The sequence below is a fragment of the Cupressus sempervirens genome, chromosome 7 (assembly GCF_028749045.1).
Source record: "Cupressus sempervirens isolate cs-2001-9-10 chromosome 7, ASM2874904v1, whole genome shotgun sequence".
NCBI classification, from domain to species: domain Eukaryota; kingdom Viridiplantae; phylum Streptophyta; class Pinopsida; order Cupressales; family Cupressaceae; genus Cupressus; species Cupressus sempervirens.
Window position 1 is genome coordinate 930,047,211 of NC_143124.1, and position 18,053 is coordinate 930,065,263.

The following is an 18,053-nucleotide window of genomic DNA, read 5'->3' on the forward strand; positions in this document are numbered from 1 at the left end:
AATTCATACTCTCCTTTTTCCATATTAAATTGCAATTTTTTAATTTTTTCTCTAAGTGACTTGACCTCCACTGCCAATTTCCAGTTATCCTCAGTAACTCTTTTCATTGTGATACTTTCTATCTGGCTCCTCTCTTCAAGTGCCCACACCCTTTCTTTCATAGCTACCAAATCGTCCACAAAGATGTTTGGATACCACGTCACAAGTGTCCTTGTGGGGCTGTAATTATTTGGCAGCCCATCTTCCACTGTGTCTATCACTTGAGAATTATTTCTCTTCTCTTTACCATTAATATCTCTGATATTATCAAACTGCTTAATTGTTTCAGGGATTTCAGTTGACCTTAGATTTATTTCTCCCTCCCTTGAGCTATTTGAGGCATGTGGAATCGGTTTTGGAAGTAAAGCTGCTAACTTCCCTCTTTTTGCATTTTTAAACTTTCATATCTTTCTCTGCCTAATTATTCTTTTATATTGCTTGGCATTCACATAGGTGTAGTTTCCTCCTGTGGGTGTTCCACTGGCTTGTGAGAAGCCCAAAGTGTTTGTGGGTAAATTACCATTTGTCCCTCCAAGATTGAATGAACTCGCGTGTCCGGCTGAGGGTCCTGGAAGAATGAGGAAGCTCCCTTGATTCCACTTGATGATGCTGCTGTGCATTAAACTATCCCCGTATGTCAGGACCAAGCCACTGTTACCAGAGATGTCATTGTGTTTCGTAGCTTCTCCCAGATTAGTTTGTTGTTCTGCTGTTACAGGTGCCCTGACTATCAAATTCTCTGCCACCCTGTTACTGACAGATCTTGTGTTTTGCAAGGTGGACCCACCTAGTTCTGGCTGTGCCTCTATTATCTTTGGTTGATCAATCAATGATACTTGTACAAGTATCTTCTCTGCAGGTGTTTCTATGATTTCCTCATTTGTTCCTTCCATGGGGACCATATCGTACCCACTGGTGCCTTGATATAGATTCTTTATGTAGTTTTACCGTTGTAAATTTACCAAAGCCAGGAGAAGTAATACAGGAAGCCTGAATAGGTGCAGATTGAAATGTAAGAGGTAAGAATAAGGGAAAAGGCGTACCTGGGATCTACCTCTGGAAGCCCGCAAATATGGACTCACTAGTAATAGTAAAGCTTTTAGCACTGGATGACTGGGCCCACTGGTTGCCAAAACTGCCGACCAAACCAAATCTGCCCCTGCACTGATTGTCGCTGTTGTCGGCCCTACCTTCAAGAGTTCCTTCCTTCCTTTTGTTTGAGCCCTAGCTAGGGTTTAAACGTTTAATTCCTACCATTTTGTCATAAACCCTAATTGGGATACCTTCAAAGGTTTCCTAGATTCGAACTACAAAAGAATTGAATCGAACTAGATTAGATGATCTTGTGAACGTCATTAAAAAAATCTTTCATTTCATTTTCAAACCGGCCCTCAATTGCTGTTGTAGGTTACGAAGTTTTGAGAAGTGCATCCAAAGTTATTTTGTCCTTATAAAATAAAACTAGAGCGAGGTATATTTTACTTCATAAAAAAAAATAAAGTTCTTCTGACCAAGGCAGAAGTTGGTGATTGCTGGCGTAACGTAGTTGAAGCAGTTTTCCAACCGCAGTTAATATGATCGTTTAAGGGATGTGATGTTTTTGTTGACCTCTGATTTGCATTCAATTTTGATCTACAGTGGCAAAGCATCCTTCAATGAGTGAATCAATGATTTGGTCTGTTAATTGGTTCGTGCATTTTGATTTGGGAATGTTCTAAAGTGATGAGGGTAAGCGCTTTCTACCCAGACGTTTGAGTGTTGTATAAATCATCTCAAATTGGATAGTTTATATCCGGGTTCTGTGGTTCAGGGCTAAATTAGTACATAAGTTTTTTAAAATAGCCGTGCAGAATAAATTATGCATTGAGTCAGATCATCAGCGCATTCGTTGAACTAACCTCAAATAGTAACGATTGATAGAAGCTTTTTTTTTTATGGTTTAACAGAAGCTCATTGTTGTTGGTACAGGTTGGAACCAATAAATGATCAGGATTCAGGAGTGACGGATATTTTAAACAACTAAAAAGGAGTTCTTATATACATATGCAATAGATTATACGTCGGGGATTTGATTGGAGTTGTTTCACTTGGTTCTGCGGTTCAACGATAAATTATAGGAAGCAGGTGATTGTTCAGCCACAAGTTATTCGGAATATTGTGGCCCGACACAGGTTTGAGTCACATCTTGACTTTTGAAGCAGTTAAATCTTTTTAAATATCTGTGACAGTTTTTTTTAAGCCAATCGGCTATATTTTGTAGCAATTTTCACCTGGGAAGATTAACGTCAGGCAGTTGAAACATTCCTCATTTTACGCCTGAAAACAAATTTTAATCCGCATCCAATATTTTCGTTTAAAAGGCTGCAACAAGACTTGTTTGGAACTCGAGAATCTAGTATTCTAAAGCCTCTGTTTTTATGTTCTCTTATCATTTTTTGTGAATATATTGAAGCAGCAGCTCTAGGAAGATTGATTTTGGTTAGTCTCATTTTAAAAATGTTTCTGCATTGGTAGGGTTTCGTAATATTTTTCCTGCACTATCCGAATTACTCATTGGCATCGTTGACAGCACGACGCAATTTAATTTTCTTGCAAACTTTGCCCTAATTTTTCGTTGGCGTCGTTGACAGCGGAGCGCATTTTGTGCATAATCTCGAGGTAAGTCACTAGGCAAGGTTTCAGTAAGGTTTTTTTTTCACTTTTGCAATATTTACGCGGCCGGATCATTTTGTTGTCATGTTTTTATTTCTTTCTAAAAATATTTTGTTGTTATCTATTAAATGAAGGTATTGGCTCTGTGGTTTCATCTATTGGTGTTTTCAAATATGCTATTATTGTAATGCTCAATGGTAGATTTATTAGTTACATGATGAAATGAGTTTTACATTTATTTGGTGGTTTTAATTTTATTTTTATATTTTGTTTTTCCTTGTTCTTGAGGTTATTTTCGTAAAAATATTTCCGACAGAATTATTATGTTTGAATGCCAGCTGCTATTGATGCTTGATTTACAATGGATGTCAGAGCTATTTCTATTTTCACACAGTGATAGATAGATAGATAGATAAAATTTTAACGTCCACGAGGCTAAAAATAGCCTATGGGACAGCAAAACAACTCAAGCAGACTTAAGTAACAATGTTCGTTGCTTGTGTAGGATGATGATGAGTCCACCCAATTGCTCAATGTACTCTTCGTTGAATAGGTTATGTCAAGAACTGTCACATATAGTGTCCGCAAATTTATCTCTACTACTCTTGTAGGCTTCACATTCTAAAATAAAGTGCTGTTCAGTTTCCACTTTCCCAGAATTGCAGAATCTGCAAATTCTTTCTTCCCAAGCCTCCTTTGGCCTCTTCCAGCGTCCGGTCTCACAACGAAGTTGGTGAGAGTTGGTTTTCAGCTGAGCAATAAGAATTTTAGCCCTCCAAGAAATATTGGCTCCTATGTATGCTTTTTGGAGTTGATCACAAGCGGGGTTGAACTCATTTATATAATATAATTTCTTCTTTCCGATCTCACTTCTCCAATTTCTCTTGTAGAATTTCTCCATGACAAAGACCTTTATTTTTTTATTATTTGTGGGGCACATATTGAATTGAATATTCCATTTACTCATCCATTTGATGTTTTGTTGCATCCATGTCCTTTTTCGCTGACATATTGTGTCACTAAAGACCACTTTAGGCCATCTATCCTCTTCCATTTTTTTCGATTCTTTTTAGATAACTTAGAAGGCGAACCATAGCAAGTGCCTCAATAGGAGCAGCCCCCATTTCACTTAGCATGATATCATATGGAACAGTGCTTTTGATTTTAAACTTGCTTGTGATCAAGCGCTTTTGGATTCCTTCGATTTGTTTCCATTGTGCTATAGTAGTGTTGCTGGCCCATAATTCACACCTGTAAAGAACAATTGGCAGCACAAGAAGACCGAACAAGGTTTGAATAGTTTTCCAATCCCACAACTCTGCTTCACGGCACCTATTCTGAAGAGCATAAAAAGCCTTCCACCACCTAATATTCTTTTATATTTGCAGCTAGACCAGCTTAGTTTTTTGTTGAAATCGATGCCAAGGTATTTATACTCTGCAACTTCTTCAAGAACACTTCCATTGTAATAAAATTCTTGTTGGTGTTGTTTTTTACTATTAGAAAAAATCATAACCTTAGTCTTGCTGATATTGACCTGCATCCCCACCATTTTGCAAAAGCGCTCAAGAGAAGATAGATGATCTTGCAAACCATAGGCAGATTTGGCAATTAAAATGAGATCGTCCGCATATAGGAGCAGCTTTATAACAAATTCACCTAGCTGAATGCCTTCACCCTTTTGCATGTTTAACCACTCTTCCAGTTTGTCAATATATAAACCAAACAAAGTAGGAGATAAAGGGCAGCCCTGTTTGACCCCGATATCGCTCCTAAAACATTCTGAAATGCCATCTGAAGTTCTGATTTTAACTTTCACCTCTTCGTACATCCTATGAACAACAACTCTGAGATGCATAGAAATCCCCAATTCTTCCATCCTAAACCAAAGCTTGTCTCTCGGGACGGTGTCAAAAGCCTTTTTAAAGTCGACAAAGCAACAAAATACCTCTTCTTTTTTTTCCCATTCTTTTTCAATAATGTGTCTCAAAGTGACACAGTGATCCACTGTCGAGTGCTTTGGCCTAAAACCAGCTTGCCCTTTAGCACGTTTATGGTTTTCTTCTGCCCATTTGCTGATCCTAGTTTCTATCATGCTGCCAAAAAGTTTAGCAAAGAGGGGATTGATCATTATAGTCCTGTAGTTGGAGGGATTGTTAACATCACCACTCTTAAAAAGTGGTATTGCAAGGCTGATTGTCCAATCTTTCGGAAACCCTACTTGGCAAATTTTGTTGAAAATTTCAGTGATGTGCAGTGCAAGAGTTTTCATACCCCACTTCAGATATTCTGCTTGGAGCGCAACAAGGTCTTTTGCTTTACCTCCACCTAACTTCTTAATCCCTGCCTCTATCTCTTGCACAGTGAAAAGATTTGTATCATCATTGACCAAAGGTGGCTGTCCCACTCCACCCTCTTGTTCGTAAAGTTTCTTAGCATATTCAAACCATTGGGTGGCAGTAATATTATTATTTTTAGTTTGTTTTCTCCTTGGTTGGAGTTCTTTCCAAAAACGTTTGGGGTTATTTCTGCCCAAGAAAATTAACTCCTCTCTCCCTGTGAACATAAAATCAGTTTTTTTCTTCTTTAGGATCTGTTTGTAGGCCTTAATGTCAAGGTTTGTTTTATTTGACTCCCTTAGGTTTCTTCTAGCCCTCTTGCATTCCTTATCAAACCAAGCATTGGCTGGAAAACAATTAGTTTCAGATTTTCTATTTTTTGCTCTCTTGCATTTTGAAAGAGCTTCATGAATCAAATTTGATAAATCATAACTGTTAACACCATGTTTATACATAAGGTGTCCCATACAAAGTTCCTCAAGAGTAGTTCTGAAAGTGTTACTGTTTTCTGAAGTTAACAAAATTCTGCCTTGAGAACGGGGGTATTGAGGGCCTTGGGTTTTTGCTCCAATCCGCCTATCCTTTGCCCAATACAAATTTACGTACAGCGGTCTATGATTTGATTTGAGATCCCAAATGTGTTCTCCAATTGCAACTTCTTCAATATTTTCATACAAATTCTGCGAACAAATTACATAATCTACCACACTTGCCCCGTTGTATGTGTTGCAAGTGAAAGTGCCTGACTTAGCCCATCTAGCCAAACCATTACAAATTATGAGATCAAATGTGCCACATAGAGTGATCAATTCTTCCCCAAAATGATTGCAACCTTTAGCATCTTTGGATATTCTTTCCCGTTGATGATTTCTTTCTTCTGTGAGCCAAATAGGGTTATCATTTACTTTGGAGCTGAAAATACTTGCTTGCCAATTTGCTGTCCTAGCATTGAAATCTCCAACAAGAAGAACATCCCCATGCTGCGAAAAAATAGAAACATCTTTCTTTAATGCAGCATAGGGGTCATTGTGATCTAAGCCACACTTTTTATAAGTTTTAGATACTTGTGGAGCAAAGTAACAGGCTGCAATCTTGATAAGAGTGTTATTTTCCACAATTTTGAGCCATATGAATTGTTTATTAGAAGCAGTCTTTTCCAACTGAATGGCACGACCTTCCCTTTCTTTTACTAGAACCATTATACCTCCATAACCTTTACCATTTCCCACTACCTCATTCCACACTGCCATCTTCTAGTAGCCTTCAAACAATGGGGTCTTACATCCCTCATGCCCATGTGTCTCTATGAGACAAATAATGTCTTTGCCTTCCGCAATAGGTCCTAACCCAGGCCCACATCTCCATGGATAACCTCTGCAATTCCAACAAACTAAACTTAAGGACGCCTGGGTTAAGTTTGATTGCTATTTGTTTTGATGTGAAAGACTTGAAGTTGAGTTATTATCGCTAAGCGTGATTGCTGATCTTGTTGTATCGCTGCATGCTAATGTGTTTGTTGTCACACCTTTGTTGCCTTCTTGCTGCCCTTCATTGGAGCGGTAGCCAAAATGAGCAATAATTGCTTTTTCCTTGAACATCCAAGCTCGTTTGCCTTCATTTCTAGCTGTTCTGATTTTTTCCATTTCCATTCTTCTTTCTACTTGCTGTCTCATGGTTAAATCCTCCTCTATAACAAAGCGAGAACCCCTCAAGAGCTGTTTTTTGTTAAGTAAATTTTGTTTGTCGCTCATGCTGGGCATGACTACCTTGATTGGCCTATTTCTCTCAGCTTGTGGTTTGCCAACCCTCCAAGCTTGACAGATTTGTCCTTGCCACAACAACACATCTTGTAGGAAATCCCTCGTTAAGTTGAGGGTGTGTTCGCCTTCCCCATAACCTTTTATCCCTTTGATAATTATATTGGATGCCCTACGCTGCCTTTCCTTGACCTCTCCGTCTTGTGTGTTCACATGAATCTTTGCCTCTTCTCTTGCCATATCAAGGTGTTTGCTGTTTTTGTCCCAAGTTTTGGTGACTTCTGAAAAAGTTCTCCTCTCCTCTTCAACCCCTGCCTTTCCCAACGAATTAGTGTGAAAAATCGGTCCCTCCTTATAATGAGATGACTCGATATTTGTTGTGACCTTGTTTGTTTCCAATGTAGCATTTAGATTTTTCCATTCATCCTTCATGTTCTGCCATTCAAGCTTCCCTGCTAAAAGTGTTTCTTACAGCGTTGAGATTTGAGCTTTTAAAATGTTGTTATTATCTGCAAGAGTTTTATTTGCTGCAATTAACACCTGCATATTACGATAACTTTCTTGTTCCTTAGCCTCTAGGAGTTCCAACCTCCTCTTGGCCCTCAATAGTTCTTGCACATAAAGATTTGGGCACCATGCAAGAGGTGTGGAGGTAGGGCTGTAAGTGACAGAATCAACAAAGTTGCTGCTACCACGCAAATGACTGTCACCATCTAAGTGTGGAGGGGGGTACATTTTGACAACATCTTTTTGTTTTTTCTCTGGTTTATGCAATCTCTGCTTGTGTTTCTGCTTTTCATGTGACCCTTTCAAGAGAGCAAGTCTACGTTTTAAAATGCCCTTGAACTGTTTAACGTTGACCCAAATATATTTCCTTGTCTTGCCGAGTGATGCCATTTTGACTTGACCTAAATGGTTAGTTTCAAAGTGCACCAGAATTTCTTGACCGTTTTTTACCAATGATATGGTTTGTGATTAATCGAGATGGGATGATCTGCATATAATGGACTTGTTACTTCTTTCTCACAAACCTTATATATTGTACTTGACAGTTTGTACCATTATATTGGCTTTTGTTCTTTAGAGACCAAAACATCACAAGGCAAGGAATATGTGCCAAACACCTTAGTTTTCAGACAAGTACATCCATTTACATGGTTGGTTGATCAGGACTCAGTGGTAAAATTAGATACCAACATTGTAAGCACTGCTTCTGGCTTCAACTGTGGGAGTTTTTTGGTGCTGGCTAATCTCTAGACAAAATGCACCAAAGACAAAAAAAAAGTTAAACATGATTCTTTTTCAGATTCGCGAAAACACGGTGAAATTTTCTCGAAAATTTTGCTGTTTTCGACCACAAAATATATAGATCATGAAGATCAAATGCTGAAAATTTTTTAAAAAATTATTGTGTTTTTGTTTTTTTGAAATTTAGTCAATGGTGCAATTTGTAGGGAGGATAGCCACGTCCGTGATTTTTTAGCATCAAACGTTTTGGATCGCACTCTTGATCCTTCATTAGGATGAATAAGAGAGATAAGGAAAAGAATCATGTTTTTGATATTGTTACATTCTTTTCTGAAACCATGTGTCTATGCTATATTTTAGAGTATCATCTTCCCACAGACAAATAGAGCACGGATGTATGCTTTTGCTGCTTTTGGCTTCAACTGTGAGAATTTTTTTAGCATCAATGTTTCGGATTGCACTATGTGATCCTTCATCAAGATGAATAAGAGAGAAGGAAAAAAATCATGTTTTTTATATTGTTACTTTCTTTTCTGAAACCATGTGTCTATGGTACATTTTAGAGTATCATCTTCCCACAGACAAATAGAGCAAGGATGTATGTTTTTGCATTAATGCAATGATTCTACATCCTTTTAGAAGCAATTCTAGGCATGATTGTATCTGGCTGGTCTATCCTTAAAATATCAGGTTCATGTTACTGCAAAGAACTCTCTCTCAAAAACCTTATTTCAGTCTTGTGCATACAAAAAAAATTCCACTGTTTGGCATTTGTCTGTTGGAATCTCCAATCTCCAATCACCCAGATTTCTTTTGCTAGTGCTATTTTCCATTGCAAAGCACACAAGGAGTCTTCTGTAATCTTCTTTAATGCACCTTTTGAAGGTTTTGGCTTTTTTTCATCATAGAATTTTTCATGGCATTGTTTCTTCTTGGTGTTGGCATCATCTAATATAGGTAATGTATTTAAGCCTTAGCTTCTTCAACCTTATCTTGACTCATGAGCTCTAATTAAGAAGTAATCAACTCTAACACTTTATATTTGTAACATTTTTACTTTCCAGTCTTCTATATTTTGGCACCTACACAACCATTAATGGTCAGGTCTTGGAATTCTCCTCATTATTTAAAAAGTGTGAAACTTGTGTCCAAACTTGTATAACTCATTCGTTGCATTAAAGAAGAAAGATTCCTATTAGTCCATCTTCAGTATCTCCAAGAGCCCCAGAACTAATATATGCATTTTAGTGGAGGAGTAGCTATTTCAAGCACCAGGTAAGTGAACTTACCTACTGCTATATATATTTGGATGTGATGAACTATCTTCAACTTCAAAGCTGATTTATTTTGATCTCTGCAACTTGGAAATCAACCATACTTTTAGCAATTGCTTCCATTCTAGTTTGGTTTGCTGGCTTTGTTACCTTCTAGGTGTGGAATTGGCCTAGTCTAATGAGAACCATTAAATCATTGCATCTGGAGAACTGAAGGTAATACAATACCTTGAACAGAAGTCTTGTTCTCAATGGGTTTTTGGTAGCTAGCTTGGATTATTAGAATATTTTTACTATCCTAGGTTCTTGCTATATTTAGTTTGTTATTTCAGAACGTTTTAATGGTCATTTTGGCTCTATTTTTGAATTGTCTTAATTTGTTCTATTTTTTGACATCGTCTTTATTTAGATGACTTCGCTTTTTAGTTAATGATTTTATAGTGTTTGTAAACTCTATTTATTTGTGTGACTCGTTCATACAATTATTCTGTTTATCAAAAGACTGATGGTATGGCAGTAGTGAGAAGTTTTGGGCAATTTGTTTGGTAGTCTGCTTCAAACCCAAGCTAGGGATTTACTACAAAATTCAGGGTTTCACGGTATCAAAACGAGTCAGTGGGGCTTTTATAACTTTTGTCTTAAAATTTTTTGGGAGAGTTTATAATTTTTCTTAGAATATTAAGGGTTTGCTCTTGTATACCCTGGTCAGGGCTTTTGTAGTTTGGAAGGGCTCTTTGGTTTCTGGTTTCTATAATTTGTTACAATCATGTGCGATTTTTGTTCAGGGATTCTTGTTTTTGGGGTTTTGCCATTTTCCCTAAAAAACGATGCTTTGTTAACTTCATTTAATGGTATCTTGCAGATTGTATTGGGCCATCTTGCTCATCTGCAGTAGTTTGGAGGGTTTGTCGGTTTTGCCTCAAAATTGTGGTAGCTTTTCTTAGTTTGTGTCTCTATCTATAGGGAAGGACAATTTTGTTATGTAACGTTAGGTTGGATGTTTTGTGATGATCTCTGGTCAGAGGTTTCGAATATTTTGGGAGGGACAGTGGCATACTTATCTTAGTTTCGGAGTCAGTGACATGCTCTTGTCTCTTTTCAGACCATTCTGAAGAATGGCACAACCTTCTCTCTTTTTTTGGCTACTCTTGGTCATTGACATTATACAGATCTTGGGAGGGTCTCAGTTACAACATAATGTTTTGAAGGGTTTATAACGACAAGACATGTACAGTCTTCTGCAGGGTAGTTGATGAATGACCATTATGGGAGGGTAGTTGAAATTTATCCCCTTTTTTTGCCTCTTGACAACTTGCCTTTCCAGTTCTGCCCTTGATATGTTGTGCGATCTTAATATATGATCAATTATGGGTTTTTCAAGTTATGGATGTTGGTGGGATTTTATGTAATGACTAAAACATGATTAATCATGAAAAAATCATTGAAAATTGGGGTCAACATTTGTTTTTGATAGATATTGGGTTGGAGCCGATATCAACATGGGGCTTGAGTAAACTCAAACCCAAAACCTCCCAGATGAGAGGCTCGCAACTTACTTTTGCGCTGCAGGGTGTTCTCGGTGTTCAATGGTTTTTATTTAATGGTGGTTTTTTGAGAAAAAAACTTTTAGGAATTCGTTTGCAATTAATTTTTTATAGTCCATTTTTTTGTGTTTCTTGATTCTTTGCTGTACTCAAATTAATTTAAATTAATTTATTTGCATAAAAACATTCTGGTATGCCTCGCCCATAATTTAATTTGATTGCTTTGTGGACAAACTCAAATATTATATAATTAGTATAAATATTCTAAATACTTTAATGTGCAACCAGTTGCATTTGAAAACTGCAAATAATATAACTAAAAAATGAGTAAGTGATTGCTTAATAAAGAATAATTTCAGTTTCAGCTAGTGGTGGGTTATTGAGAGTTTGAAGCAACACCACATAAGTTAATTTTTTATTTTTGTTTGCAAAATACTATTGTAGTTATTGATTTGCACATAAAATTGCTGCCCCATGGGACCACAAGGCTTAATTTGATTTTTGTACACAGATCGTGATATGTAAGTTGGATAAACATTTTCTTAGAATTAAATTACTTTAGTCTATGTTTTCAAGTTTCATGCTCGATACATTTATGACTAAATTAATAGCTTCATCATATCCTTGGAATCATTGACTATGGACTATAAGAAAAGTAATGTATTCTTGTATAAGATTTATTCTGAGAAATAATAAAAAGGAATAAATTACTCTTGAAATTTAGAGAATTATTGAAATTGTTAATCTTGATTTGAAGCTGTTCTAACTGTTCCTCCAATAGCATGCTTGAAGGAGATTTAGTTTATAGTACGTCAGTGACTTGTAAGTTTTTGAAATGGTTATTTTTCTTCTTGTGAAATTTTGGAACTCAGTATGATTTTAGTCTAACCAAGACTCAGGATGTATACACAACTTTAGGCATTTCAGGATGTATAAATGCCAAATCATTCTGAGATGCTTGCTACTTGATCATTATTGTCAAGTCTAGAAGAATTGGTGAGCAGTTATAGGGCCCATCAAAGGCTTTTTGAAAAATTTAAGTTAGTTTGACATTTTTTTGTTAGCTGTTGGTTTTTATTTTCCACATTACTAGTAGAAAATATAATGTTAATGTAAATGGTTTTTGCATGTAATTGATTGTCAAAATACTAATTGACATTGTCATATTTTCTAGATGTATTTATAGTTATTTAAGTGTTGTGGTGAGTACTATTTGTAAATATTGACATGACTTGATATTTCATGCATTTCTTTACATAATGACATTGAACGGTATTTTGTAGTTCCCATATTTTTAGGGGTCTAATTATTTTGTATCTACATGTGCCTATTTTTTAGGTGTAACAAAATAAAGTGCCTTAGGAAAGCCTTGAAGGAATTAAGGATGGGAATGATGATGGTTGAGTACAGGGAGAAGGTGATGATGGTATCCTCTTGAATTTACTATTGGAATGGTCCTTGCATCTTCGGACGTAGCAAGTGCTAGATTATAGTATTTAGAATTAAATACTTTGTGATTTTTAGTTAACTTTAGGTGTGGAAATTGGAGATAATGGAAATGAGTATTGAAAGCATGGCCTCGCTACTGGGGCAATCGGTTCCAGTTATGCGGTTTCTTTTATGCTTCTTAGCCACTATTCCAGTGAGCTGGGGATGTCAATTCATGCCTGGGTCTCTAGGAAGGCATCTGTATTCAGCTTTAACTGGGGCCCTACTGTCTTACTTGTCATTTGGGTACTCTTCAAATCTGCACTTCATGGTGCCCATGGCATTGGGCTATGGTTCCATGTTGTTGTGCAGGCATCGCTGTGGTCAGATCACTTTTTTTGGTGCTTTTGCCTATCTCATTGGCTGCCATGTTTATTATATGAGTGGGGATGCTTGGAAGGAAGGAGGAATTGATGGAACTGGCGCTCTCATGGTCTTGACTCTCAAAGTCATTTCTTGTGCTCTTAATTACCAAGATGGGTTGTCAACTGGAGAAGATGATGGCTTATCAAAGGAAAACAGGTATGCTGTTTCTTTGATATTTTTAAAATTTCTTTCAGGATTTGCAACTGTTGAGGAGTAGATCCCCATGAAGGGGTCTGAGGGACTTCTGGTTATATTTCTGCATGGGGACCCCTTTGTAATTTTTTTGGGTAATCTTGTAGGGAAGTTTAGAATCTCGTCTTTAAAAGTTAGTCATGATCTGCACTAGATAACTTTTGTGCGAGAGGTGGGTTATAAGGCATTGCCCTTTAGGTTATAAGCAACTTTGTGATCTGAAAGCAGGCTTTGTGTTAGCATCCCATCTGTCTGAGACTAATATTCCCTTTGCAATCCAAAAGCAAACTTTCTGTTACTTTATCCAATACTAACATCCTCTTTGCAATCCACTAGAAGACTGTGTGTTCACATCCACCCTCCACATGTCACTATCATTCCCTTTTCAATCTGTGCATTTAGCAATTGCATTCTGCCTTTATTCAATGCTAGCAACCTGTTGCAACGCACAGGCATGCTTTGTGGTAGTGTCCACCATCTATCAGGTGCTAGTATCTCTTTTACAATACAACAACATGTTTTGTGTTAGCATCATTTATCAATTCAGTACTAACATCCTCTATGCAATCTGCATTTAGACTTAATTGATACATCCTTCTTCTTTCTGGTCCTATAATCACCCCCTTTGCAATCCAATAGTGCAATTAGAATTAGTGGCATCCCTCGACCAAATATTAACATCCTATTGCAATCCAGAAGAAGGCTTTGTAATCTTATTCTGATTCTTATTTACCCCTTTGAAATCCAAAACCTTACTTTTGTTTTAGCACTTTCAGTTGATTCAGCACCCCTTTGCAGTTTAAAAATTAAAAGTATACTTTGTGCTGATCAATCCATTACTAACGTCCCCATACAATCCACATATAGACGTGTTCACATCCTCTCTATTTGGCACTAACATCCTTTTTGCAATTCATAAGCAAACTTTGTATTTGCATTGCACTTCTATTTGGCACTAACATCGTTTGTGTTCAAATAGAACATTGAGCATTAGTATCTTCGCTCAATTCAATAATCACATTCTAGTTACAATTCACAGGAAGACTTTGTGATTGCATCTGCCTATCCAGCATGGAAATCTTTTTTGCCATCAAATAGCAGACAATGTGTTAGCATCTTCCCTTGATCCAATTCTAGCATCCTCTTTGCAACCCACAAGAAGACTTGTGTTGTCATCTTCTCTCTGCTCTATGTTAAGTTTTAACATACCCTTTGCAATCCCAAAATAGAATTTTTTTAGCATCCTTTTTCAATCTGCACAATTATTCTGTTTGTAAATCCTAAACAGGCTTTGTGATTGCATCCTCCCTTTCCTGTTTTAACATTTCCTCTGAAATCCAAATTGGACTTGTTTGGCTATCCTCTTTTGGTTGAATATGAACGTCCTCTTTTGCAGTCCACAGTCAGGCTTAACATTCACCTTCTCCCTCCACCTATTACTAAAATTCCCTTAACAATTCAAAAGCTGACTTTGTATCAGCATCATCCCTTCATTTAGTTCTAAATTCTCCTTACAATTCATAAGCAGATTTGTCTTTAGCATCTTTCTTCCATCTCATATCAATACTCCCTTTATAATTAAAAAACAGATTCTCTGTTGGCATTATCGTTCTGTCTGGTATTAACTTAACCCGTAATTCCAAAAGTAGACTTTTAGCTAACACCCGGCCTCTATCTGGCAGTAACATCGCCTTTGTAATCCAAATACAGACTTTGTATCAGTGTCTGACCTTTAACTGGTAATAACATCTCTCATTATTTGACAATCATGCCTTGTATTTCCTCTGATTTGTGGATGTTATGTTGATGATGCCTCTTGATTACAAGGTGTTATTATATTAACACTATGATAAGGTTGTAATGCACAAATTATCAAAATCTGGGTAGGGGAGTTATAAATTTTACATCATAAGGGACATGATTCCTTGCAAATTACTATAAAAATTCCTAGGAAATTTATTCAGATGGTTCATATCGCCCCCCTTCATGAGGATATTAAGTTGTACACGCACACACATGCATGGCTTTACACCTCTTGTTGGAAATCTCCTTTTTGTTAACACTAATCTGTAAATGGTACCATTTGAGAGTGAATGAAGCAACTGTTGTCTAATAATTATTTGTTAGTTGTTGACATATATACAATCAGGAAAAACAGGATTTTGAAGTGCCCTTCAGTTCTGGAGTATCTGGGCTATTGTCTATGCTGTGGGACTCACTTTGCTGGACCTGTTTATGAGATAAAGGATTACCTTGATTGGACAGAAAATAAAGGGTTATGGAGTACTCAAAATGAAAGACCTCATCCCTCCCCTTATGGTGGCATGCTGAGAGCTTTAGTTCAAGCTTCATTGTGCATGGGAGTGTACCTGTATTTGAGTCCACATTTTCCTCTTTCTCGTTTCTCTGAACCCATATATGTACAGGAATGGGGATTTTGGAAGAGGTTAGGCTATCAGTACATGAGTGGATTCACTGCACGATGGAAATACTACTTCATCTGGTCCATCTCTGAGGCTTCCATGATTATCTCAGGTCTAGGATTCACTGGATGGTCAGACTCAAAATCAAAGTGGGACAGAGCAAAAAATGTTGACATTCTTGGTGTGGAGTTTGCAAAAAGCGCTGCAGAATTGCCACTTGTATGGAACATTCAAGTTAGCACTTGGTTGCGGCACTATGTCTATGAAAGGTTGATACAGAAAGGAAAAAAACCCGGATTAGTTCAGTTGCTTGCAACGCAGATTGTCAGTGCTATTTGGCATGGTCTGTATGCAGGTTATATTATATTCTTTGTTCACTCAGCTCTATTTATTTCTGGTTCAAAAGTTATCTATAGATGGCAACAAGCACTTCCAGAGAAGGCTGTCTTAAGCAGGAGGATGTTAACCCTGATTAATATCGTTTACACAGCAGTAGTGCTAAATTATGCATGCATTGGCTTCTTGGTACTGAGCCTACATGAGACATTGGCTTCTTACAGTAGTGTGCACTATGTAGGGACAGTATTACCTATTGCTTTGATTCTTCTAGGATCTATTTTCAAACCAAAGCCAAGACTCAGAAAGAAAGAGTAGCGTGTAACTCTGGATTATCTCGTTGGAGGTTTGAGGTAAGGGAAATCAGTATGTGGAAGATTATCCATAATAAATCAGATTATAATGGAGCCTCACAACAATTTATGATGCAGGATCTGTTTCCTTTAATTAAAAGGCATGTGAAATTTACAGTCATTAACATTTATGGCATGGAGTTTACCTCCTTAACTTTTTAAGACAATTCATTGCCTTGATTATAATGCACTCTCTCTCTCCCTCTCTGATTTGCTTCCAAAAAAGACATTAGATATAGGTATTGTCTCATGTAAGACTGTCTTTTTTACTCAGTGGTGTATTTTCTCTTTTTGAGCAGTAAATGAGTTTGCGCATGCCTTACAGGAGTTCATTTTGTGGTAAATTACCATGCTACTTGTGTAAATGTCTCTCCAAGAAAGTAGGAAGCAAGACCATTTGCCTTATTAATGAGATCTGTTGTGTACCAAATCTTCTAGCAACATGTAGGGATAAAATATGGTTGAACAATGCCTCGCACTTATACCATAAATTCTTTACATTTTCCAAGAACTAACTATATAAATCATCTAGAATTGCTGCCATGGACCTGAATAAGCCTACTAAAAATAGCTGTTTTGTTTGATTGTTGAGCACTAGATGGATATTATTTTTATTATCATTTTTTTGACTATGCATGGAAAAATGTTAAATTTTCCAATATTCACAAAAATCCAAGAGCAAATGTGGGAGGCAAGCACAATTAAAATGTACATGCTCTTTACAAGCTAATATCTTGTGCTTTATGATTTCTACTATTATTTTGGGAGTGCCTTTGTAATAATGTTAGTTTTCTGTAAAAGGTTATTATTTACATTTTTGTTGTTCCATGGTAATATAATTAATCTGCGTGTCAACTTGAAAACAAAGAAATAGAATGAGTTATTGGTTATTAAAATTGAATTTTGTGAATCCAATGCTTTGGATGTTCTATGACTTTTGTGAGATGTGGGGTGTATGGATAATGGAAACATGAGATACATATGTTCAACCATTTAATGCTACGAGCAATAAAGAATTTCTCTGATTAGATAAAAAATCATTTTTTTGGGTTTTACTAGGCTAGTGGCTTGGCTGTAAGTGAAAATTTGACAGTTCCCAAAAGTTTCAGTACACATTATTATTTTTTGATTGGTAAACAGCAGCCTTTTAAGCTGCCTAGAAATTCAAACCTGAGCTCAAGATTCTCAGTCTAGGCACAAAGTCCGTAAACACAATGGCCCAGTGGGGTTTGAACCTTGATGGCAGGCTCACCAATGAAGTGTTTCAACTGCTGCTCTAAATGGGTCACCCTAGTACACAGATATTTTTCTTATTATTTTCAGAGTATGGTGGGACTGCATCTTTGAAAGGGGTTGTTGCTTCTTTTGTTGATGAGAATTGTATTAAATAAAATACTTTCAATATAGTAACGCCTTTGGAATGTGTAAGTACTATCTTTTTGGATTTAATAAGAAACTGCATGAATGCTTAATGCTTTATAAAATGTTTTATAGTTTGAATTGTAGTTGGCTCAATTTCATTTGAAAGAATCATGAGAATTGCCACAGTATGGAGATATGGTTTATGATTTCCTAAATTTCAGGTAGTGTCCACATAGCTGGGTGGAAGATTGGTGTTTTGTGGTCACTGGTGAATTCCTTATATGTAAAGAGTGCAGTGCAGAACTGGATTTGGTGTCCATATATACACATATCAATGTAATGTAAGCAACATTTAAAAGCTTGGTGCTGACAGCACTATGCTGCTGAGCAGTTCTTTTTTGCATTCAATGAAGGGTAGATGGGAAGTAATTCTCTCTCTAAGCTGTCGGCCTATATTTGACTTGCTATGATCCATATAACTGTACAGCATATTAACTTCAGGTCTATTAGTGATGCATGACTCTTCAATTGTTATGATCATTTGGGCGATGCTCTCATCAACAGCCTATTATATTTTGTGCTGTTAACTGAACTCAAGCAGTGATAATAGGAGTAAATCAATTAATGAGTAAGTCACTAGGATGAGAACCAAAACATAAAATCTTGGATCACATATGCTA

The 18,053-nt window shown here is 36.8% G+C and overlaps 1 protein-coding gene across 1 annotated transcript; it reads left to right on the forward strand.

The window, feature by feature from the left end:
- Window positions 1-1,519: 1,519 nt before the first annotated feature.
- LOC149550612 (lysophospholipid acyltransferase 1-like) lies at window positions 1,520-16,178 on the forward strand. Its single transcript, XM_089793602.1, has 6 exons — window positions 1,520-1,767; window positions 2,008-2,210; window positions 2,554-2,697; window positions 12,192-12,279; window positions 12,388-12,863; window positions 15,049-16,178. Exons 4-6 carry the CDS (start codon window positions 12,238-12,240, stop codon window positions 15,974-15,976), a joined length of 1,446 nt encoding a protein of 481 aa, XP_089649728.1. The 5' UTR covers window positions 1,520-1,767; window positions 2,008-2,210; window positions 2,554-2,697; window positions 12,192-12,237; the 3' UTR covers window positions 15,977-16,178.
- The last annotated feature ends 1,875 nt before the right edge of the window (window positions 16,179-18,053 follow it).

Coding starts and splice junctions, on each gene's coding strand:
- LOC149550612 (XM_089793602.1), top strand. CDS start 12,238: ATGGGAATGATGATGGTTGAGTACAGGGAGAAGGTGATGATG. Junction 12,280..12,387: donor ACAGGGAGAAGGTGATGATG/GTATCCTCTTGA, acceptor AGTTAACTTTAG/GTGTGGAAATTGGAGATAAT. Junction 12,864..15,048: donor GGCTTATCAAAGGAAAACAG/GTATGCTGTTTC, acceptor ATATACAATCAG/GAAAAACAGGATTTTGAAGT.